The 24,789-nt window shown below is 39.5% G+C and overlaps 1 protein-coding gene and 2 long non-coding RNA genes across 3 annotated transcripts in view; 1 reads left to right on the forward strand and 2 right to left on the reverse strand.

Annotated features, from left to right (window-relative positions):
- LOC136449249 (mucin-5AC-like) overlaps positions 1–2,726 on the reverse strand; it is a 5,528-nt gene extending 2,802 nt beyond the window's left edge. The window contains exons 1-4 of the mRNA XM_066449194.1: positions 2,310–2,726; positions 1,451–1,657; positions 1,000–1,035; positions 259–643 (exon numbers count right to left, since the gene is read on the reverse strand). Of these exons, the coding sequence (XP_066305291.1) occupies positions 259–643; positions 1,000–1,035; positions 1,451–1,657; positions 2,310–2,351 (670 nt within the window). The 5' untranslated portion in view covers positions 2,352–2,726. The remainder of the gene's footprint in view (positions 1–258; positions 644–999; positions 1,036–1,450; positions 1,658–2,309) is intronic.
- LOC136449250 (uncharacterized) overlaps positions 1–10,677 on the forward strand; it is a 12,610-nt gene extending 1,933 nt beyond the window's left edge. The window contains exons 2-5 of the long non-coding RNA XR_010758003.1: positions 5,465–5,555; positions 7,225–7,300; positions 7,913–8,007; positions 10,196–10,677. This is a non-coding gene — a long non-coding RNA (uncharacterized lncRNA). The remainder of the gene's footprint in view (positions 1–5,464; positions 5,556–7,224; positions 7,301–7,912; positions 8,008–10,195) is intronic.
- A 2,435-nt stretch (positions 10,678–13,112) lies between these two features.
- LOC136420559 (uncharacterized) lies at positions 13,113–20,776 on the reverse strand. The gene is made up of 5 exons (XR_010753253.1): positions 20,201–20,776; positions 19,678–19,777; positions 18,766–18,808; positions 16,579–16,658; positions 13,113–14,678 (listed from the first exon to the last, which is right to left on the reverse strand). It is a non-coding gene; the product is annotated as an uncharacterized lncRNA (long non-coding RNA).
- Positions 20,777–24,789: the final 4,013 nt, after the last annotated feature.

The raw sequence follows: 24,789 nt of genomic DNA on the forward strand, positions 1-24,789 counted from the left end.
ATCATGTCAATGCATAATTAGTGAGCACTTGACTGAACTAGCCAGGAGAGAGACAGGTCTATATGTAGTGTTCTCATGGAAACCTTTGCTGAATGTGATTTGTGAACATGATCACTCCTGACCATTTTGGGTATGCATCTTTCAGTGAAACACGAGTTAAGAGTATAAGCACCATAGCACTGTAGCTTTATATATATAGTCAGAGATTGATATGTATAGATAGAAGGTAAAAATGTAGTAATGTGTAGATCTACTCACTTGCAATGTCATCCTCACTGTATACATGGAACTTTGGTGTAGTACTGAATGTACATGTCCACTTCCTCTCCTTGGTGAATACAGGGTATAACTCAGGGGGTGGGCCACTGCTGCTGGGGAAGGGGGTGTTCCTGGACATGCTGGGTGGGGGAGATTCACTGAAAATGCTGGCTATGGGTGGGTCTATCTGGGATTTAGCCTCTAAGTGATGCCCATTATGGTTTTGGGGAGTAAAGTATTGAGATTGAACAGAGGTGCTAGGTGGGGAGGATTCACTTGAGGTTGTGGCCATGGGTAGGGGAGAGTCACTAGGGGTATGGTCTAAGGGTAGGGGAGATTCACTGCTGGTACTGGATAGGGTGGCCTTGGGACATGCCCTCTCCATCTGTATGGGATCAATAGAAAATGTACTCGCATCAAATCTTTACTTCAATCAGAACATAAACTTTATCAAGACTAACTAGGCAGATGAGTCATTCTTTGTTCTGTGCATTGATATAACGTTCAATTTGTCATGAAGTTCAGATCTCTAGAAAGGACAGGTGAATTTTTTTCCAACAAGCAAATGTCTGTCTCGGGACGGAGAGACGGTTCCCTGGTACAATGTGACAAAATATCAAGTGACAGCAAACGTTTTCAAAAACTTCTTCACGACTTGTGGTCACTTTATCATTTATGTCAGTCCATATACTTTTTGGCACTAGGTCTCCAAATTCTTGAATAGCAAAATCTGAGACTTACCCTCAGAAAGCCTTTGCCTGATCCATGCAAGATGTTCTGAAAGTAAAAAATCAATAAATGTCTTTATGAAAATTTTTACATTTGTTACAGTACCTATACAATTTTGTTCCTGGACTGTTAGAGGTAGATTTACTTAGTCCTTTTGCACCATAACTAGCTATCTTGTACAATACAAAAACTGTGATTGATTTTTTACAGGAATGAATCCACTGTGCTATACACTGATTTTTTTAAATCATGATCATTATCATGCAACGTTTCATTTAGCTCGCAACCTCAGGCAATACATGGTAAGATCAGGTAGTGTTGCAACATTTTCTCACACCAATTTGGAGATCATGAGGAAGTTCACCAAACAAATGACGACAACAAGCATATAGAATGATACATATATGATGTATTACAGTTCAAGAACTATACTACAAATTTATTGATGATGCAACAACAATACCTCATAGTGTAGGAGATGTTCTATGCTCTTTCCGATGACTTCCCCCTCGGGTGTTGTAAACGAACAGTTGCTGATATTCTTGCCCTGTTTTGTAGCTGCCTGGCGCAAGTCCTTGAGGGTTCCCGCTGTTGCGTCCATTCGAACGATGAAAAAACGCATCGGGTTGCTCACGAAGACGGCGACCGTGGGCGATTTTGACGTCATGATCTAAAAATTAGGCAAAAAGAACTTAGAGTCTAGAATCTAAAGTTGCTCAGAATGTAAATATTTCATGTTTACATTTGTTTCATTTTTGCAGTGACCCCTTAGGGTCCTTTCCTTTATACCTTTATACCTTCCTACAAAATCTTGACATGGGTCACCATGATCAATACTGGTATGTTTTATGAGCACAAACTAAAAACACTGCTGCAGTTTTCTCAGTTTCTGCTCCTACTGAAGAAAATGGAGTACAGTACAATGTGCTGTAGCCGGAATACCCTCAATCTCTATATCTACACTGCAGGGTCTAACTTAACACAGGGAGGCAAGTTGGAAAATTTCCTTGGACTTGGAGGCTAGCCTGTGTTTACAGTTTACACAATACTAGTATCTCGCTGGCAGAGGTTAATGACCCCCTACCCCAAGGTAACAGGCCTGCCACTAGGATAGTGATATTGTCCTGGGGCATGTTGGCGGAGTTAGGGTCATGAGGACTAAATCAGTAAATGGCCTGTGCAGGCACAGCTGGAAACAGGCTGGCATCCAGGCTATTTTACTTTTGCAACTTCAACTTGGGTGAAAAAAATTGCCTGGCTGATTCAGTCACAAAGCAATTATGTGCCTAAAGGACTCCACTACTTAGGCTCCTAACTCTCACCTGTCTCTCTGAGGCCTGCTGACTGGAATTTCGCTGCACCATATTTTTTGATCCCTGCCAGGCCAACACTGACTAACAAAGCCCACAAGCCACCAGGGTTTTGCCTCAACCTTCCAGGGAAATCAGAGAAAGTTTCCTTGTGGGCATGTTGGACCTGGTGCCAAAGACCTGGCCTGTGCAGGCCCTGGTGATAATTCTGGATTCCTGGTTATTCCTCCCCAAAATGGTGTAGCAGTACTGTTCCCCAGCATGTACACAAGAGTTGTTCTTCCCGCCAAAACCACACTCATTCTGATTCATTCCACATGGTGATACAGGACCTCCCAAGGAGAGGGGGATGGACTATTCTATGGAAGTATTGGGGGTTTAACACATTTGGGATCTTATTATTTTACTCTCTTCTACTTTCACTGATGTATATCTGACAAATTTATTGATTATTAAGTCACAATTGCTACAACAGTCAAACTGAGATAAATATGAAGAGCCTCACAGGCCCACACTTTCCATTAATTATAGACACACGTCACCAAGGGAAAGGTTTTATGGTATATTCCTTATCAAGCTGCTCTACCCCCATGGTGTTGGACAGGCCCTGGTGTTAGAGGTCATCCTATCTGTGCTGAGTATGAAAGTTTTGTAGCTCTGAAATGTGAACAACGTCTCATGGTAAGTTTCAAGCAGTTTGCATGACATGAACCATATTATAGTGCCTTCATAGTTTGCCTGGCTGGATGTTATTGCCTAAAACTCACTGATTCCATGTTGTGTAAACACAGGCCAATCGTGCATGAGCACCACTCTGGCATAGCAGACTAGCACTGTGTGGTTATACCCTCCTTGTTATACAACAAAGTCAGACACAGTTTACTGACGCATGTATGTTTTTCTCTATGTTTTTACCATGTATTTGCAATTAGCCCACGGGCATGAACTTGCAATAAACTTCTTATTGGTAATTGTAGAAGAATAGAGTGCAAATTGCTGCTTGTTATCTTTACTATCAGGTACATGTTATGTCACAAAATAACATGTTATGAATGGACAATTAGCATTATAATGAAAACTTGAAGAACAATGATGTTACAAAAGAACAGGCTGGCTGACAGCCACAAAAGACTGATTAGCATAAGAGAAGTGTTTTATATATGGTTATATACCATAGTACAATTGTGAAAAAGAACTTATTTGATTTGGATTAATTGGAAGAAAGAATGATAACATTGTACAGTATGAATGCAGAATAAGAGAAGACATGAAACTAACATTTCATTGACAATGTTGACCTGCGTCAATATGAATGTGGTATTGTGCAGGTTTATGTACAATTGCAATCTGCAATACAATTTCTTAATGTCAAGATACAGTTGAAACAATACAAACTAAGTTACATGTTGTGTAAAAGGAGAATTCGATTGCGATACTCCATGGATTGCAAAGTCCTCTTTAATAGACAGTGTATAAAACCTTAGCACTTATACAAGAAATTCTTTGTTTAGAAAGTGTAACAGACTGAATAAAAGTTCTGTATGGGAACTACATGCATCTCTGGCTGTCTTACTGAAGTGTGAATGTAGAGTGAAGAATGTTGACACATAGTAAGTTTCCATAACACTTTACCATGACATATCGAAATTAAATGAGCAAAGAAAGATACAGTGTCGTTGTGTGGTGAGAACTGATAGAAAATTCAAGCCCTAATAGACTGATCCTGACTGTTGATCACAATTAGCGGTTCGACCAATGAGAGAGTGACTGCATGTCCGTCAAATACTTGCATTCATATGTTTTAATCTTGCATTTCAGGATCTACGTTTTGACAGAGGTGGGCGGGGCTATGGTATCTACAGTATTTACAGTGGGCGCGTGAGACTAAAAGATCACCATGTAGATTATTTTTGTGCCATTTTTGCGCACTTTTGATAAGAAATCCGAATGCAAATGTAGTAAACAGTGACAATAATTGTCAATTTCATAAAGATTACAGCGACTAAAACATTTCCAGTTTTCAAGTCTCATAAAATGCTCTGGGTGCCTTTAAGTCCTCCAGACACACAGCTATCTATGTATTAAAACGGTTCAGAGCACTGACAGGGACAACATGTGACAGCAAGGAGGTTTCTCCAGTCAACTCTAGCCAACACTCACAGACTATTTTTATTAAGTATATGAAGAGCTGCTGATGGTGTGACGAAACAATAAACACATGACTTTATATCTGTATTCATTTTTTTTTATATCATTACTCCCATGTATCAAACTCACTCATTGGTTCATTTGCTTAACCTACCAATAAGGAGCAGTGTTGAAACCAACAAAAGATACTTTGATCACTTCCATGAACTTTTGAAAATTGTTTACACAGACAGCATATTGCAAAATGATTATTATTGATATTCCGTCTGTGTTTATGTGGAAGCCATACAGCATTTGCGGAAAGGACTCCATGAATGTGTGGTGCGCTGTGTAATTCCAGAGTTCACCTAAAAGAATTTGCAACCAAATATATGCTGTGAAATATTGAAAAACTGCTACTTCTATCAATTTCCAAACTTAAACAAGAAGATGTGAAACTGAAAGAAAGAAAATAAAGAATCTATTGTTTTGTATACCATGATCTGTGTTTAGTCATTTGTTTGAGCTTCCTGAACCCTTTTTATGAGACTTCATAATGAATATGCAATAAAATGTTGATTACATTGTCAATAAATGTTTCATCTAATGCAACCAATCATTCAGTAGCTACCACATGCTGTCATATCTTTGCTGACAACTTGACAAATTTAAGTAATTAAATTATCACGTTCCAAGTGCTGCAGTGATCTTTTATTCCGCTGTGGGGAGCCCTTGTCAGGCAGCTGGAAAGGGCCACCCAGCTGTCCTGGAAATTCAATCTTTGTAAAAGCACAGATTCGGAAGTTCTATTTGACTTTCTTGGTATAGAAAGTGCTTTTAGAAATAGAGTCACTTTAAAAGTAACCCGAAACAGCCTTCAGTCGGATCAAAACGATCCAAAAGTCAATATTTAGGTCGTTTCTTTACGCTTTAAGTATAAATACGTCATCCACCTTGTCAGAGGAACATGGTCCAGTTTTGGCGCCAAAAGCTGAGTGATGACGTCATATTACCCATAGTCCATTGCGCCCGCACTGCAGGATCAGAAGAAGACGGCATGGCGGAGGGGGCGAGGAGAGAACATCTCGTCGGAAATCCGTGCTTGGAGCCGCGCAACGTCCATTTTTTAGGGTGAGACCTATTTCACCTTGTTGTTTGTATATCTGTGGTCGTTTTTTGTGGAGATTTAGTGAAAATTGGACGTTATTTCGGGGAACAGTGAGGATGATATTCCGACGCGACCTCGTGTAGAAAAAGTTATCCTTCAGGCAGTCCTATCTTCCTCGAAAAACTATCGTTTTTATGTACCGTCGGCCTCGTTCTATTCTTCAATATTTTACAGAGTAGCTGGTAAAACAATGACCTTTTTCAGTGTCATGAAGATAAAACATTTTCAGGCCGATAATTTCTCATTTTTCTTATTTAGTTGTCTAGTTTTTTTCCGGCCTGAAATTGGCGCCACGTGCGCCACGTGGACTCCATTGTTCACCAAACCTCACTAACAAACTTCATTTCAATAAAAGAAATGCTACAGGAGATTACTCGTGTTGACCAGTTCTTTTGTCAAATACTTATAAAATTTTATTACGGAAGAAATATGCAGTTCAAATACTTAGTAAATATTTACCGATATAAAATAGAAAACTTCTAATGCCGCCGCCAGGCTACCGGAGTAAGCCGCCGCAAGGCAACCGGCCAAGCCGCGGCCCCACGTGCCCGGTCGGCAGCACAAAGGCCCCACCTGGGCCCGAGGCAAATATGTCACCCCCTCAAATTATCTAAGAGGGGGACGGGGGTGTAGTTCATGTTAAAGCTTGTTGTATTGTTTTTCCTGTTAAAATGCACATTTCAGATAACCTTTGCATTGTTTCCCTACTATATTTATTTTAAATGATATTTTCACTGGTTCATTTTATTACTTATTATGGCCACTATTCTTATTTATTATCTTGTCAGTTCTAAGACTATAGCCACCAATTTGAAAGATTACTAAGTGACATTGATGATAAGTTTGCTAGTGAAATTATACTTACAAGAAATGGCTGAATAATTCTTCGTGTTAATATCTACCACTACACCTTCTTTTTATAACTAAATTGCTGTGGCTTAGTCGTTTGAAACTCAATTGTACACTTGAACTAATGGCCCTGTCATTGTGACATTCATACGCAGAAAATTATAATTCTATCATTATTACTGATTCATCTAATTATATTACACTGAAGCAACATTTTATAATAGACCAGCGGCAAGATAAACCATTTTTTATGTGTGCAGGTTTTATATAACACTGCAATTTATTCCCAGCTTCGTGTTTCCATGGCAGCTTGATATTTGGGGATGTTCTTACGATGATGTATGCAATTAGTAAAGGCAACCCAAGCAATATTAGGGCCCGAATATCTGATTTTTAACGTCAATTTATTTCTATACATAAGTCCAAACTACACTATCACAATGTATAGCAACATCCATTATGCAAAAATACTCCATCGTTGTGATGTGGGAACTCACTACAGATCGTTGACAGGGTTTTTGTAGGCATGCAAAACTAAGGGGATCATCAAGCGGCATGTTTCTGTGTGGTTTTAAAATGCTCAAAGGTATTACAGAAATATGCTTAACAGTATTAGTAAATGTCAGTACCAAACAAAATTCAGCATTCTTGTTATATTTTCTTTTTTTGGCCCTATATTGCTTTGGTTGCCTTCAAATTTTTAGGGGAAGTTGTTCAGATGTGACAATGTTGTCTCTCAGTCTGTGTTCCATTTTCTTCAAACTTTCTCTGGTCTTGTTGCAGATGGTCATCCGACACAGCATTGCTGCCGACTCCAGCCTGCTGAAAGAGTCTCTTCCTGGAAGACATGTGTTAAAGAGTTAAGTTGTTCATTGTTCTGACCATATCTTTAAGTGTTCGCCTTGCTTTTCTAAGTTGCCTAAATTCCCTGAATTGTAATACTATACATGCATTCATGTTCGCGGTAAAGAGTTTGTCAAACGTTTTGTTTCTGGCCGCTCAGCTCAGCCTTGAAAATTGTCTAATCACTGAAGCCTGATAGTGATGAAGACCAAGTATTCAGTACATGAAATGACCAGTGCTGGAATTATCTTTACTCACTATTGCTTGTTTTCTTAGATTTCATTGTTTGTATGCAGATTTGTAAATTAGGATTGCTTCTTGTCTTTCTTGACTGTTATACTGTAAATGCATTTAAGTTCGCCATAGGGAGAAAATGGAGTATTTGCGGTGGTTTTAAGTTCTCGTTTGAAACAAAGAAGCGCTACAGTCGTAGGTGGAAAAAAGTTTTGCAATGGTTTTAAGTTCACCGCAATTATTGAAAAAGTCGAAACCGGTCGAATACCAGTCTCTTTGCTGTCATTTTCCCAAGAACTACAATGTACATTTGATGCATTTACAGTAATTATAACGTTTTTTTAATTTATCAATATATTGAGGTTTGACACTTTTTTCTTTTCATTTCATTTAGTGAAATGTATCCGGAGGGGTGACAACTGACAGCAACAGACTCCAGCCGATGGGATGCAGAGAAGAGTTTCTTCTGGAGAAGACCTGTGTTTGACAGTTAAGTTGTTCATAATTTGTTTTTTTCAAAGTTGACTGTACACTTACCTTCGGAGTTTCAGGGCTCGAAATACTGGGTGCACGTGCACCATATTTTTAAACTCTATATTAGCCTTGTTGCAGTCCTTCCCACTAGCGGGTCCAGGTTATCTGCTTGGGATCCTGTGACTGAAAATCACACATTCTTTTTTCGGCCTTTTATATCATTGCATGATTTTTTTGCCTACGTATCAATGTACAGGGCTCCAAATACTGGGTGCATGTGTGGCCTCTAAGTCCATTTGCAGGCTTCTCCCACAGCAATTTTTAAAAACTTATCAGGGATAGATTCTTTGGCTGGGGGGCCGTATCTGCCATGTGGAAAGCCTGCGCTTTTGTCAGCTTCAGCAAAGGCAGTCACTGTGGTGATTAAGAAAGTCTTTCAAAGGGCCAATTAATGTAGCCTCGAGAAGCATTTAAAATGTTACTTTGCACAAAGCCCTTGTGAAGTGCCGCATGCTTATCATGTCTTCAAAGTTGTGTTGCAAATTTCTCAAATGTGGCCTGATTTTTCTTCCTATTGCTGATATCTTCGGTGGGATTCAGCCGTCGTAGCTTAGAGATGTTTGAGGTGTTGATTTTTTACGAAAAAGGAGACAACAAAGGGTCAGGGGTTAGATTATGATCGGCCATTGTTTAGCAGCTTTGGCACGCTTTTGTGAGACATGTTTCCTTGCCGTGTCCACACACACACACAACAAAAAAACTTGCGAAAGGTGAGTTAGGTGTCCGTAAGTCCGTCGTATTTTGAATAGACATCCTGGCAACCGTTCATATAGAACGTTATGAGTTGCTGCTCAAAGGAGCGTGAAGATTTCTCTGCGCTGGTCGTGGTTTATTATGCCATATATGTTTGAGACAGTACAATAATTGTTCCCACTAGTTTAGGTCCAGGTCTGTCCAGTGTTGATTTTTGTTTTATTAGACCAATATCAGGGGTGTCAAAGAATTCATACGGAATACATACGATCTGTTACTAGACAGTGTTCTCGCCAGGCCTTTTCAGTATAGCGGCCCCCGATGCTGTGTTTCCTTCTGGGAAGAACCTTCAAAAATCTTATGAAAAGTTCATATTTGGCTTAAGAATGAGGATGTTACAGAGGAAAAACTTCACTTCACAAAATGCAGGAAATAGTGTCTTATTTGGTTATGAATTTAAAAAATTTTGTGCGGGAAGATGCCAGACTCCCAACCGTTATTATGTCTTTGGCACTCCGCGAGTGACTTGCGCCGCACAAAGTTGGCCTTCTGTACCTGACCCCTATGCTAGAAAGAAACGATCCTTACGGAACACATACGATCTATACTGATTTGGAGAAATGTGCCTGGATCACGTGACACCGGCGGCAAAGTAACCAGTTCTTCGTCCGATATCTTGGCTTTTAAGAACTTAATAATGGCGTATCCCATCCGGCTAAACTTTAAAAATCTCAAGCTGCACTAAATTAAGACTAATGTAGGCTTAGACCAACTAGAAGGACCAGACAAAGCTCGATTCGGTGCTAGCGTGATGGCCAGCAAATTAGTAAGGATCGTATGTATTCCCTACGGATCGTATGTATTCCGTGGCACCCCTGAATATCAAGCATAGATAAGTAATACTGACATACATGACTATAAAAGTTTCTTGGTTTCAAACCAGTATTTGATATTTGAATGTTGCACTTATTTTAGATGCCTTTTTTGTCAGAGTGGAGACTCAAAACACTTTTCACGCACAAGCTTGCTTACTTATGTCGAGACCTTCAAGTTTTTCAAGTCTTTCAAATCTCTGACGTCTTGCTTTATATACGTGCACGTGGGCATTTGTCAATTTTGAAGGAAACTGTAGTAGGGAGGGGGCACATAAAACCATTTTCCAGTCAAAATTGGCCTTGTTCAAATGAGTCTATGGTGTTAATTGAATTGTAGTTAAAGTATTGTTGTGTAATTTGCATTGCCTATGTATCTGTCCATAAATGCTCCACGAAACCGGGGAACTTTCCGACTTGTAAAACTGGAATGAATGTATATTTGTTGTACCCTTGAAGACATTGTCTAAATTGTACTCTAAGCACATGATAATGACTTGTGGTTCTGAGTTTTCCCTGCTGTTTGTGTGTAAGGCCATGTAGTACTATATGAATAACAGTTGTGGTTTTTGTTTCAGGAAATGCAAGGTGTAAGACGGACGTCGTGTGAACTGTTGAGACACATGCCGTATCTTCAGAAAAGACGCTGTAGCAGCATACGTGTTAAGACCTCAAGAAGATAGATGTCAACCGGACACTTGTCAGTACTTCATAAAAATGTGACATGTTTTTATCACGTAAGGTTTTGCCGTAAAACCACAAAATATGTGCCTACGTATAGTATTGTTTCACTATAATGATGTAATGGTTCGAACGTTGGAACATGTATTCACTATGCATAGATCATATAATTTATGTGGTACAAAATTCCTCGTAACCAATACAGTCACTTTGTCGGAATTTAGTTGTAATGTGAGTTAACTATGCATTAATCCTCTAATTTATGTGGTAAATGTAAAAAAGCTTGCAATTTGGTACTGAGTGTAAAGATGGCTAGAATTTGTTTGTACCTGTAGGATTTTGAATGTATTTGTTGAAATAAAGAGTTTTGATTGATAAATGAACTAGGCTGGTTTCTATGTTTATAGGAATTGCTATTCCTGTAAACATGACCAGTGTAGTTCATGTTAAAGCTTGTTGGGTTGTTTTTTCCTGTTAAATGGCACATTTTAGATGACCTTCACTACCAAAAATGCGTTATTCTTCTCTTCATATAATCCATGAAAGGGGAGAGAGAAAAAACTGATATTTTCTTACGAAAAACAAGAAATTAAGAATTGGTAGAAAAACTTGCCAAGAAAGTTTCTTAATAGAATTTGGAAAGTGTTGCAATTTTTCTTTAATATAAGAAAGTTTAAAAAAAAAAAGTATTCTTGGTAGTGTTTGTTTTCCTGGTATATGTATTTTAAATGATTTCACTGGTTCATTTTATTACACATAAGGTCACGCCAATTTATTATCTTGTCAGTTGTAAAAGTAGCCAGCAATTTATAAGATTACTGGCATTCTTTATAAGTTTAGTACTGAAATTATAGTCAAAGAAAGGTGAATAATTTTTCATGTTAATATGTAGACCTTTTTTATGAAACGATTAAACTGGTGTGGCCTAATGTCGTTTGAAACTTAATTATAGACTTGCAACAGTTGTGCAGAAACATCTTTATTTGGTTGCAAACCTAAGCCAATTCTAAGCGCAAGTGTGACGGGTTATATATGGAAGCAGTAGATAGCTAACAATATGAAAAGTAATACATAACGTGCAATGAAAAATTTCATATTGTAAGTTACTGCTAGTGGTATTTCGTTGTAGCAATAATCTAAAGTATTTGGAAGACTTTATTAAAAGTAGTAATAGAAATTCTTCCAAATACTTACGATTATTAATGAAACAGAATATCTCTGTGCATTACTTGTCATATTGTTTCCACTTACAACCCGCCACAGTTAATCAGGATTTGCTTAAGTTTGCAACCAATTTTTTTTGCACAGCTGTGATATTAGCTCAAGTCTATAATTAAGTTCGAAACGACATTAGGCCACAGCAATTTAGTTATACCAAAAAGGTCTGGTAGTTGATATTAACATGAAGAATTATTCCGCCTTTTCTTTGAAAGTATAATTTCTCTGCAATGTCACTTAGTAATCTTTCAAATTGGTGGCTATAGTCTTAGAACTGACAAGATAATAAATAAGAATAGTGGCCAAAATAAGTAATAAAATGAACCAGTGAAATCATTTAAAATAAATATAGCAGGAAAACAATGCAAAGGTTATCTGAAATGAGCAATTTAACAGGAAAAACAACACAACAAGCTTTAACATGAACTACACCCCCGTCCCCCTCTTAGATAATTTGAGGGGGTGACATATTTGGCTCGGGCCCAGGCGGGGCCTTTGTGCTGCCGACCAGGCACATGGGGCCGCGGTTTACGCCGGTAGCCTGGCGGCGGCATAATAATTATTTAGAAGTTTTCTATTGGTAAATATTTACTAAGTATTTGAACTGTATATTTCTTCTGTAATAAAATTTTATAAGTATTTGACAAAAGAACTGGTCAACACGAGTAATCTCCTGTAGCATTTCTTTTATTGAAATGAAGTTTGTTAGTGAGGGGTTGGGGGAGTGGAGTGAGGGGTTGGGGGAGTGGAGTGAGGGGTTGGGGGAGTGGAGTGAGGGTTGGGGGAGTGGAGTGAGGGGTTGGGAGTGGAGTGAGGTGTTGGGAGTGAGGTGTTGGGAGTGAGGGGTTGGGGCGTGGAGTGAGGGGTTGGGGATCGCAGTGAGGGGTTGGGGGAGTGGAGTGAGGGGTTGGGGGAGTGGAGTGAGGGGTTGGGGGAGTGGAGTGAGGGGTTGGGGGAGTGGAGTGAGGGTTGGGGGAGTGGAGTGAGGGTTGGGGATAGGAGTGAGGGGTCGGGGAGTGGAGTGAGGGGTCGGGGAGTGGAGTGAGGGGTCGGGGAGTGGGGGGTCGGGGAGTGGAGTGAGGGGTCGGGGAGTGGAGTGAGGGGTTGGGGAGTGGAGTGGGGGGTTGGGGATTGGAGGGTTGGGGATTGGAGTGAGGGGTTGAGGGGGTGGATGGAGGGGGATGAATGGATGGAAGGGAGGTGGGGGTTGGATGTTAATGAAAGACTCGACACACTTTAACATGAACTACGCTGGTCCATAAGTATGTAAAACCCAACAATCCTCCTAAATCATCTCCTTCGATATAACATAAGGGTTTATGATCCAGTCTTAAGATTTAAATAACACTTCTGTCTGGTCAAAAACCGATCCAAAGTCTCTTAAGTGCCATATAGTTTCTGAACAAGTAACTTAGTAAGTATCCTTGCTCAAACTATGCGCTACCGTTGACATTGTTTGGGGATGGAAGATGGTTTTGACAGAAGTGTTATTTAGTCTTCACACTTGATCAAGTACTCTCATATTACAGCAGGACACAATTCAGATGAATTCCTGGCTTCTACACATTCCTACAAACATATGCTCACCAGCCTAGCTCATTTATCATCATTTAACTTTTTGCCTTTTTCTTCTTCATGACAAATCTTTGCAAATAAACAATATTATACAGTCTCGGTACACAACATCAGCTTAGTCTAACAATATTGCTAACAATAATACTCTTAAATTGCTACATGGTTTTTTGTGTGCATTCGTAGCACAAATATCAAAGATTCTAGCACAGCAGTTCTTCAACATTACAGAAAGTTGACAGTCTCGGTAAACAACATCAGCTAAGCCCAACAATATTGAGAACAATGCTTTCAAAATTAATGCCAAGTTTGGCGTGTGCTTTCGTAGCACAAATATCAAAGATTCTAGCACAACAGTTTTTCAACATTGCACAAAGTTGACGGTCTCGCTACACAAGATCAGCTTAGCCCAACAATATTGAGAACAATACTTTCGAAATTACTACAAAGTTCGTCGTGTGCATTCGTAGCACAAATATCAATGATTCTAGCACAACAATTCTTAAACATTACACAAAGTTGACGGTCTTGCCACACAAGATCAGCTTAGCCCAACATAATTGTTAACAATAATACTTTCAAATTGCTACAGAGTTTGTTGTGTGCATTCATACAATTCTATGTTGCGAACAGCACAAATATCAAAGATTCTAGCACAACAATTCTCCAACGTTACACAAAGTTAACGGTCTCGTTTTACAAAATCAAGTTAATCTAGAAAAACAATCTTTGCTCCTTGATTATACCTGTACAGTTATATAATACCATCATGTAAAACATGTACTCTACAATAGCGGATACTTCTTTATCTGGAACGACAACAATCTCGATCTAGACATACAGCATTTTGTACATTGCTAAGACAAAGGCTGACCAATATATATATTCAAAGTTTTCATTACAAATTATCTATGGATGACAGTAAGTTAACATTTTATAGAAACATCAAAACAGAATACTCAATGGAAAAGGTATCTCTCCAACAAAGATTTTGACCAACGGGTCAGCTGTGTGCAACATACGAATAAGCGCACACCCACTAGATATAAAAAGCTGCCTGCTCACGAGAAAATGTGTTTACTAAGTTTCGTGCAATGAACGCAGTGGAAAATGAAATACATTTAATTTGCCAATGTCCCCTTTACAATACCGAAATAAACAAATTATATAAAACAGCTTCCATAAAATCTCCTACCTTTCACCATTGGAATTATTTACACAAATCCATCTTTCTACAAGAATCAACCTACCCACTTACGATAAAAAACGTGGGTCACTTCATTTTCCACTGCCTTCAAAGAAAGAAGTCAAACCCAACCATAGTCAATCATAGAACTTTCACAGTAGACTAGATAACTTTTTCGATTTCCATGTGCATTTGAGCATGAACTTGCAATAAAGATATTATCATGTGAATGATAAAAAACACTCATAATGTAAATAAAGTCTTTGACTTGACTTGACATATCATGACTTGTATCTCCGGTCGCAGCAAAGTCTCAGGCTGGAGGCAGGTCATCTCCAGAAGAAACTCTTCTCTGCATCCCATCGGCTGGAGTCTGTTGCTGTCGCCCCTCTGGATACATTTGACTAAATGAAAAGAAGAAAAAAGTGTCATACCTCAACATATTGATAAATGTAAAAATGGTAACCGTTACAATTATAACGTGGGGTCCCATAACTTCAACAGTACCATAACTTCAAACGGGTTTTGCTTTGTCTTATTATGCAGAAGAGAGACATGTTTGTTTCTATCCACTAGTGTGCTGAATAAAAACGCTGAGAACCCAACTTCATGGATATTTTTTTTTTTTTAACGATCTCGCTCAATGCAAGGCCGTAAGAGGCCACTTCTCGGCATTGAACTAATGTGGCATAGGTTTGATATAGTGGACGTCTGAATGAAACACGGATTTCTGTACACGGATTTTTGCGCCACCAGGAAAATTTGGCTATAAAAAATGGCTACATTCGATGCAAGGTCATTGCGTAATGGCAAGTCTTACATAAAGAACAGTCAACAATCGTAAGGCAAACTTTCCTGTTTTACACGAGGCATAAAGCCATACAAAACACACAAGAAACGTAGGTGTTTGTTAGTTTATGTCGCTATAAGTTGTCTTAAATAACGATATAACCATGGCTTCGAACGCCCTGCCCCTTTACGTCACAGCCATTCCGTTGAATGGAATGCTATAGTGTTGACATTTCACGGTCCCCGTCTAAATCAAGTACTAGCTAGCGAGGCTCCAAAAAGGGCAAATCTTATCAATCTAGCTTGAAACACGTCAGAAAATCTTGCATTTGATAAGTTCCCTTCGACAGGCTTGCACATGGTTCCACAAGCAAACGCATTGATGTTGCTATCATGTAACCTAACTGGCATGTGATTAAGATTGACAGGCCGCTTTGCTTTCATGTGAGCGGCACAGGTCGGAGATCTCAGAGATGAATGCATAATCAGGAAGTTCATTGAATGTAAATGGCGATTTTTCATTGCTTGCTCAAAAAAAAATCTACAAAATCATGAATAGCGAGCTCTAAAAAACTATTGATGTTGTTTAAAATATGTCATAACTTTGCACCGAATTGACTGGAAAAACAAGGGAGATTTGCCGCATACTTTCTGGTCACATGCGGTGTGGTGCCGAGTACACATGTCACCATTTCAGTTTCCGGGGTAATGATGCTTGGACATACAGTTGTGGCACATTTGTCTGTTCATGCAACGGGACTATTTGTATGCAATGAAGTATCTACTCTCATCCCCATACCAAAGAACGGATCGTCAACGTTGACATGGCTTGGAACACAACATACGGCGTAAACAGTCGCTAAGTCACAGCGCGCCCCGCATCGGTCGCGACTTACGCACGGTCAAAAATCACTTACTACAGGGAAGCTGAAGTTAGTTAACACAAAATTATTCCGTCTGTTTACTTAAAATCTTGCAGACAAATTAAAGTCAGACAAAGGTATTTGTATGTTGAAGTAACGGTTCCCTAATTAGAATGGAACAATATGGAACGCTATAATCATAACATTTTTCTGGCTGAGATTATAATTGTGTAAATCGTGCATGGACGATCAACTCGACAACGGAAAATCCTTGAACACCGCCACTCTAATTTATCATTCGTCAAAATGCAACATTTTGCAGACAACCAACACTGGTGCAATGTGATGTCGAACTCATAAATTTATGTCTGAAGTTACGGGACCCCCCCCCCCTTAAGTCAAGCAAGACTCGAAATAATCTATCTTAGTTTACAAAGGAATGCTTAAATCTAAGACAAAAAAAGCAGCAGTGAGTAAAGTTGATTCCAGCACTCTTACTCTTCGATAACAGAAATTCTGTACTGTAACAGTCAATTTGGAAAAGCAATTATTCCAATTATTTCAGTTGGCAAACAGTTTTATTTCTGCATACGGGGAACTTTAAAAAGCACAAACTTCGAGAAGATATAGTCAGAACAATGAACAACTTAACTGTTAAACACAGTCATCTTCCAGGAAGGAACTCTTCCAGGTCATGCTGGAGTCGGCAGCAATGCTGTGTTGGACGACAATCTGGAACAAGACCAGAGAAAGTTTGAAGAAAAAGCAACACAGACAACATTTTCACACCTGTCAACCCAGCTATCATCATTTGTTTGGGTCAACCGCTTGTGAGGGACATGAAATTTCGATCTGACATCAAAGTGATTCAACTCTGAAACATAATCTACTTTAGCCAAATGTTCAATCACATGCAAATTTTCTTACAGACTTCCAATATTTCACACTCTGAACAGATTAAAGGAACATTCCACTCCAGAAGCGGGTATCATAATTGATTAATTCATCAGAGACTAGATTGTTATGCTGGAATCCAGCTTGTTTTGTTGAATTTACCATACGCTGAAGCCTGAACTCAAGGCAAACATTATAATAAATAGAGATCAACTTCTTGAATTCCCCAGAGGACCCTTCCAAGAGTTCAATGCTTCTTACAGTACCAAAATCTCTATATCCAGCGCTCGTGAGTGCGACCGGATTAGTCGCATATGCGACCAGTTTTTAGAGAATGCGACTAGATTTAAAATCACGGTTTCACGGTTCGTAAGCAAGAAATTGTGCCTGAAGTGGCCATGCAAGTACATTAGAAGCGGGTCTGTATGGGAGTATATGGATTTAGAAAAGGATTATTGTCTAAAAGACAGCCGAGGTAATTTAGTTTGTATCCCGAAAAATATAATCGATAAAAAAATAATACCCACTTCTGGAGTGGAATGCTTCTTTAAGACATTTAATAGTTTATGTAGGAATGTGTAGTAAACAGTGTACTTCTCTGTTCAATTTATCAGACTGTATACTTGTACTGCACAATGTAAATCAGATGTACAACTGCAGCATCAACAAAAACTGAATAAAGGCCTTTTGCTAAATTAAAACTATTGAAGGCGAATAGTACAGCCGCTTTATACTGAGTAACAATTTCCTGAATGAGAGGTGTGGATTTGGGAAAAATAGACGAGGCAAATCCATGAAAAAACAAATCAAATTGGCATGGCCCAAAGTCGAAACCGGTCAAATTCTGTCTTGGCGCTGTGACAGGGACTGATGGTGGAAAATGGACAGTTTCATTCGGCCGTCATCTGTTTTACGTGAAGCGGCCCTCCTGAATAAACCACTAAATGTTGCTGGCCTTGCTAAATCTGTGTCATGGCTCATTGTAGAATAGAATTTGTCATCAAATACTGTAGGAATATCCTCACTTGATAGCTTTAAATAAGTTTAACGGTTGCAGTCAGATGTGCAAAAGCTTGGTGTGACAGGCCGTTCAGTGCAACTTAACCAGTGGCTTCCGTGCCGCGTGCCTGCGAAGATGGTGTGCTACTCTGAAGGGTGGTAATACAGAAGCTGGTGTGTTACACCGAAGGATGGTTATACCGGTTATTCAGATATAGAAGACAAGGACCACAAAGTGACCGACATCGACGTGGATATCATAGTAATGTTAGGGTACATTTATACACCAAATGGGCAAAATTCACAATCTCATTCGTACAATCTAAAAGCTGACTTATCAATACAAAATAGGTTATAAAAAAACGTAGTACATGTACTATCCTACAGTACAGTTTGTGCCTCGCTGGCTTTCACATAACATCTTAATCGCTAGATTTCAAACCAATTTCTTAATCGCTAGATCACAGACTCCGGGGGTGGCAGATAAATACTGTGTGCTGCTAACGTTACCTCAACTTAACATAAAGATAATAGTCTTAATGGCATATTCCTGCCCAGATGGGCTAAATGCACAAATGACCACATGCGGTCTATAGGAAGCAAAATATAAACATGAATTAATAAAATGGTACATTCTAATCTAACATTGAAAAATAAAAGCAAACAAATCTGTGGACTATTGCTAAACTAATGTTGATCACCTAATAGTTATATCTTCTCTCTTTCTGAAACACTTGAAAACATAACAGTCTACTTGTTAATCTATTATACGTTCGTTCTTAAATGACATCAGGTATATGAAAGTGTCCTGCATTGGCATTTTGTACGTTTCTTGTCTAATTCATTGTCTTAAACAGCGTTCGGCCCTCATCTTTGTATAAGGAACAATCAAGTAACTTAAGGTACCAAAAATATGACCTTGACAAAGAAATTGTCACAAACTCACCGGGACTTTACTTTGAAGCGCAGGTTTCCCTCAATGTTCCTCCCTGTGTCAATAAAACAGTTCCAGTAAATAACAAGTATCGTCAGTTGTCAATTCATTTCAAATAAGCCCATTCACGGTTGCCACTATGTATGTGCAGTGTCAAAGGTAAAGGCCCCCCGAGATGTAAACAAAAACACGTGGGGGCATTGTTATGCAAATCTAGACAATGTAGAGACCAGAACTGTTTACAAGCCAGGGGCCTTCACATTTGAAACTGCACGTGCGTAGTCGCAACCGTGAATGGGCTTATATCATAAGGAAGCAGAATTTCAACAGAAATAAGAAAATGCTGAAATCTTTATGGTAGGGACATTTACTAACACTGTTTAAGACATTTGAATGATAACTTAATGAAATGCATCAAAAACAAATTTGTTTTTATTTCTCATAACTAACAACTTCAAATTTGAATTTCAAGCGCAACACCACTCAACTTCTTCACCTCAGAGCACAACTTTACAGCAACTTAAAGACATGACTCAACTTTGCATGAGGAGGACAGAAGACATTTTGGCGGAGTTCACGTTAATGCCGCCACGTGCGCGTTCATACAGGTGGCGGTACAGCCGGACACGGCACGTGCACGGAGATAAACAAATTTAACACACTTTTATATCAACTCATACCATTCCCACGTGACTCGCTACCTACATATAACGTCATTTACGCACGCAATTAAGAGCAAAATACTCAACCAAACCGGGAAGAAATGTTAAACATTTGTAAAGCCTGTCTTCTCTTGGAGTTGCCCGCACAATATTAAAAGGCCACTCCCAAAATAGCGACGCTTGCCCACGAAATACGACCTTGTTTTCTATAAAAATAACACTAAATTCTAAGGAATTCTATCGACGAAATAGAATGTTTTACCTCCAGTAAAGGACCTTGAGTGAGAAACCCAGAGTTTTCCAGCAATACGCCGTCCGACATTCCTTCAACATTTCCGCCAGTTCGTCAACTTCCCCCGACGCTACAATTGCACAGAAAAAAGGCAAAATTCTTCGTCCAAAACTATGACAAACGGTCTAAAACACTAAAACACAACCCCCCCGCCACGCCGCATTTTGGCGGGAAAACTGAGCGAGTGACGTCATGTACACTCCAACAGGTGTGGCGGCCACGTGGAGACAAACAAAAGACAATTTCCTTGAAGTTTTTCTGCGAATAATGTCTGAAACTTCCTATAATTTTCACACAACTCGCCAAATATATGCAACGTTATTTACTCGACTCATAATAAAGACCAAAATATTCAACCAAATTCGAAAGAAATAGACATTTATAAGGGTTGTCGTAAATATGGCATTTTCCGCTCAGGATTCAGAGAATTACACCAAATTACACCAAATTTTAAATTTTGACCTGATGTCGAGGAAACAGTTTGTTGCTTTACCTTGGAAGAACGAGTGTCTTCACCACGCCGTCTGTTCAACACGCCAGCCTCGCCATTTTGTCGTCTCTCCGAAACGTACAGAAGGGCTCCCTTTCCTCCCGAAACTCTTGGAAACATCCCGGAAACGGCTATAATATTCCAGCAGTTACTACACACATTAAAGGAACACACTTCAGAAGTAAAAGCTTGGTATTGTCCCGAAAAGTTGCAAAAATCCATCCGAAATGTCTCCACACATGCAGGACCCATGCACACACGTCTGAGCTGAACGAGCTGAACCGGACTGTGCCAACTGTGATCTCCACACGGGGGTGTAAAACCGACTATTTTGGTTGTTTGTTTGTTTGTTTGTTTGTTTGTTTTCTCCTCGACTAACCCGGACCGCCACCATCTAATCAGCAGGAAAAGACCCCACCTCAAAAATGACGACGCTCGCTCCCACGAATACGGACTTGTTCTGCCATGGGAAACCCAGCGATTACATGCAATAGCGTCTCACACAGCCAAGTCTCAAGTGAGTCCAACCAGAATCAACGTTCGAATGCTGGCGGGCCGGAACTAGCCTGCTCACCTAGTTTCAATCGGTTTCTGTGGGGACTGTGGCAACACAACCGTGAAGACACACGAGCACGTCGGTACAAATGAGGAGGTGACACACAACACTATATATACCACTGCCTCTCCTTGTAAACAACATCTGTGGTTTGGACACGTACACACTTTACAAACGTTATAAACGGTGAAAGAAAGTTTCTATGAGTTTCTCACTCAAGGTGCATACTTAAGGGGTTCTGCACGCGTTTTTCCTTTGGACCTAGTGTGCCTAAATCAAACTTACGCCAACTTTTCTGAAAGTTTACAAGAACATTTGTTTGAAGACGAGAACAACAGATTTCAAGACATGCATTGTGGGATAAAGGTTGGGGGTCAGGGCTAACGAAGTAATTAATATTCAGAAGCTTTAAATTTAATTACCTATAATGACAGTCATCAACGGCTAATTAACACTGTAACGTTAGTTGGCTGCACGACAGTTCGTTCCTCGGGGGGATTTGAATTTGGCAAATTGTTCCCTCTTCGGGATCGTCAAGATTGTATTTTCCTTGGACCTTATCGATGAGTGGAGTATTAAGGGATACCTCTGACATTCTTACTGTCCATCATAATAGACCGATCCTGACGGTCAATCACAATTAGCAGTTCAACCAACGAGAGCGTGGCAATTAGGTATTTGAACAATGAGATCGTGGCAATTAGCTGTTCGACCAATGAGTGGCTGCAAATCCGTGAAATATTTGCATCTTTACGCAACTTTTTATTTTGCTTTTGGCCATGTTGATTTGATTAATATATGGATGACATCTTCTTTGCTTTTGAAATTGGCTTTGGCATTCATTTGGCATTCCATGACAATAATATCCGTTTTCTGAAATATATCTTTGCAGTTGATGTATGTTCTCATTTTGCAGCTGCTTTGTACGATTTACAATGATGTTCCATTAAAATGAGGCCCCGTATTTGAGGAAAGCCACACCTCGAAGAGAAAAACAACAATTGCCAATCCAAAGTTATATCTATTTATTCATTTACTAGCAAGTGTTACAGAACACTACACAGTCTCTCAGGCAGCATGGCTGATTGTCGAGAGCCAACATTTTCAGGGACAAAACACAAATGTGTGAATAGAAATTACACTTAACTAAGTTATGATACAGTTTCACATAAGAGTCATTAAAATCGGTCATACAAGTCAGTTAAACATCAATGTAAAGTTATATTTACTTTTAATACGTGTGGAACACTGCGAGGAAGTTACTACATGTACTGTAACAATCTTTGAACGAAATTTCCTCTGACATGGCTAAAATATAGCTAACGTTGAATATAACTTTCTTGATGGCTTGATGTTTGAAGAACCTTGCGACTTGAAACACTTCGCCTATCAGAGACTATTTCGCCGCCAGCCGCTTTGACCAATGATGCGCTGGCGCTCGCTGAATTTGTGGCGAGAAACGAAAGTACCCAAATGCATAAGGGCCTGCAAGTGTGCTTTGTACGTACGTTTGTACTGAATTTTACGTTTTAACACTGCATCGTTGTGCTTTGATTTCACCACCCTGTCCTTGGTGCTGAACGTGATACTCCATTTGGAACTGTTGTCTACTAGTTAGAAATAGACAACCCAGGAAACCTCAGTAACCAACCAGCCAGGAACAGGGGCTCTAGTTCACAAGCTTACTTTGTTGTTATCCTTAGAAAAGTAGTACTAAGTCTTTATTGTTACTTTTGGGTTTTATGATGTACCACAGTAGTGTAAAAGAGATAGTCTAGCAAAGATTATTGTTTTCTCTGCTTGCATGTCATTTCAAGAATAAAAGAATTTTCTTAACGTTTTCAAGTTGTCAAGTTTTTAAGTTGTCCAATTTGGGTTCATTTTGGTATTCAAAATCTGGGATTTGTTTGGAAAGGAATAGTTTAGGAATGTTTAATGAAATCTAAACTCTGGATGTTTGATTCATTATCATCTTTTTTTTGCACCAAAATTTGTAAAAAGAATAGGCCTGAGCCAAGTTCACACAAAACCTGACAAGAGATAGAAGCCAAAAAGGTGCAAAAGACCAACACAACAATCTCGGCCGTTTCATCTGTTTGTGTGTTAATGTGGATCACGTGAATTTGGATCAGCACCAAGGACAGCCCTGTTTGTAACTAGGTTCTTGGTGGAAAGGGGAGTATAAAAACTAGAAATCCCTTCACAAGTAAACAGACCTGTTCTTGGTGCTGATTTACATTCACACACGACAGATCTGTCCTTACATCCGCGAATAGTTTCATCAGGTTGGCAAGTGACTCACTGTTACAAGGTTCCTTATTCACAAACAAGGCGAAATGCAAAATAAAAACATGAAAATACCAATATTTGACAGACATGCAGTTACTCTCTCATTGATGGAACAACTAATTGCCATGCTATAATTGGTTGACCTGCTAATTGTGATGGACGCACGTACAAGCAAGTCAGAGCTTTTTTGAGAGCATCCATGGAAAAGAACAGCAATACTAGCATATTTGCGTGGTTTGGTATCGTTTCACACGTAGGAACTAGAAGATTTTCGGAACATTACTTAATTAGAATAATGGTTATTAAACCGCTATCAAACTGGAAAAGCATTACGTCTCCAATCAGAAGACTTGGTAAGATATAGGTCTGTGGGACGGATGTATACTTACGTGAAGGCGGTTCAGCATCATGGAGAAGAACATGACGTCATAACGGAGGCGGCTCTAAATTGGCGACGGTACCACAAACTCACCACTTTGAGTTTCCTTTGTTTTTGTACTGTCAAACAACAATTTTAAGCGATTACGTCATTTCAATCGCATGCGTATGGAGTAAAGTAGATGAAAAATGTAACCTTTTGTCCATACTCCTTTCTAAAAGATTGATGAAGCCTGGGCTTGCTCTACAGGACAGAAAATCGTTTTTGGTTCGTTTTCTGACCTATTCTTGTTCTTTGTCACCTCTGACGTGATGAGCTATACATCCAATAGCACTCTCACCAAAAATAGATGCTGTTACGTCATGGCTATGGCGAGCATGTGGTCTTCTCTTCGCGTCGCCTTGGCAACGGACCCGCCGTACAATACATGGGACGATGACGTAGAGGCATGGCGCCGTTACCACGGCAACTGTATTCAGGCTGTAATGCGCCTGCCCCCAAAATAGATTTAGTAAGGTTTAATCCTAAATGGTGAAAATAATGGGGTAATGATTGGGTCACCCCATAGGGTGCCGGGGGGGGGGGTGAGATTGGAAATTCCTGTAGTACTAGTCTCGCCGTGACATACTATTGTCAGAATTGTGGCATGACTTTTTTGTCCTACGATTTTCAGTGAGGCTGTGACGGAATCGACCTTTGACGTACGGCAAACTCTTTTCACCATACGACAGCTGAATTATAACACGACTCCTGTACGACATGTCCACGAATGCCCTCAATTTTCTGTTTTAAATGTATCGTACGACAAATATAACCGGGTCCTGAAAGAGAACAAATAATAAAACTTGTAACACATTCAACTACTCCTGGTGGCTGATGATTGAAGTGATATTGAAAGGCTTTATTCTATCAGCAATAATCACAATCTCTACATATGGACCATTTTCAACATGTGATTTTCTAGGTCGAGACAATATATCATGTCGTTTGTCCACAGCCTATCATTCTTCGATGTCCTAAAACTGTTCCGGAGTTATTATTTAGCCTTTGTCACAGCTGGTCACCAACAAGAATTGGGGTTCGCATTCTTGGCATAGTGTCGGTTTGTTTCTTAGCGATCAGAAATCTCGAGTAAAACTTCACACAGTACTATATATGCCGGCATTACAATTACTGAATTAGATTGGTATATATTGCAAAAAGAAGAGTGTCGCGATGTCCTACATACAAGTTTCCATTCACGCTTAATGAGGACACTAAACCAAGTGTAACAACTTTTGTCGGTCCTTCTTGACAACAGTAATTATCGCTTTTGTCTGTGTTATAATGGGTATGACGTAGGTTCTCCTAGACGAAACCCTTGGACGA

Source organism: Branchiostoma lanceolatum, chromosome 15, assembly GCF_035083965.1.
Source record: "Branchiostoma lanceolatum isolate klBraLanc5 chromosome 15, klBraLanc5.hap2, whole genome shotgun sequence".
NCBI classification, from domain to species: Eukaryota; Metazoa; Chordata; class Leptocardii; order Amphioxiformes; family Branchiostomatidae; genus Branchiostoma; species Branchiostoma lanceolatum.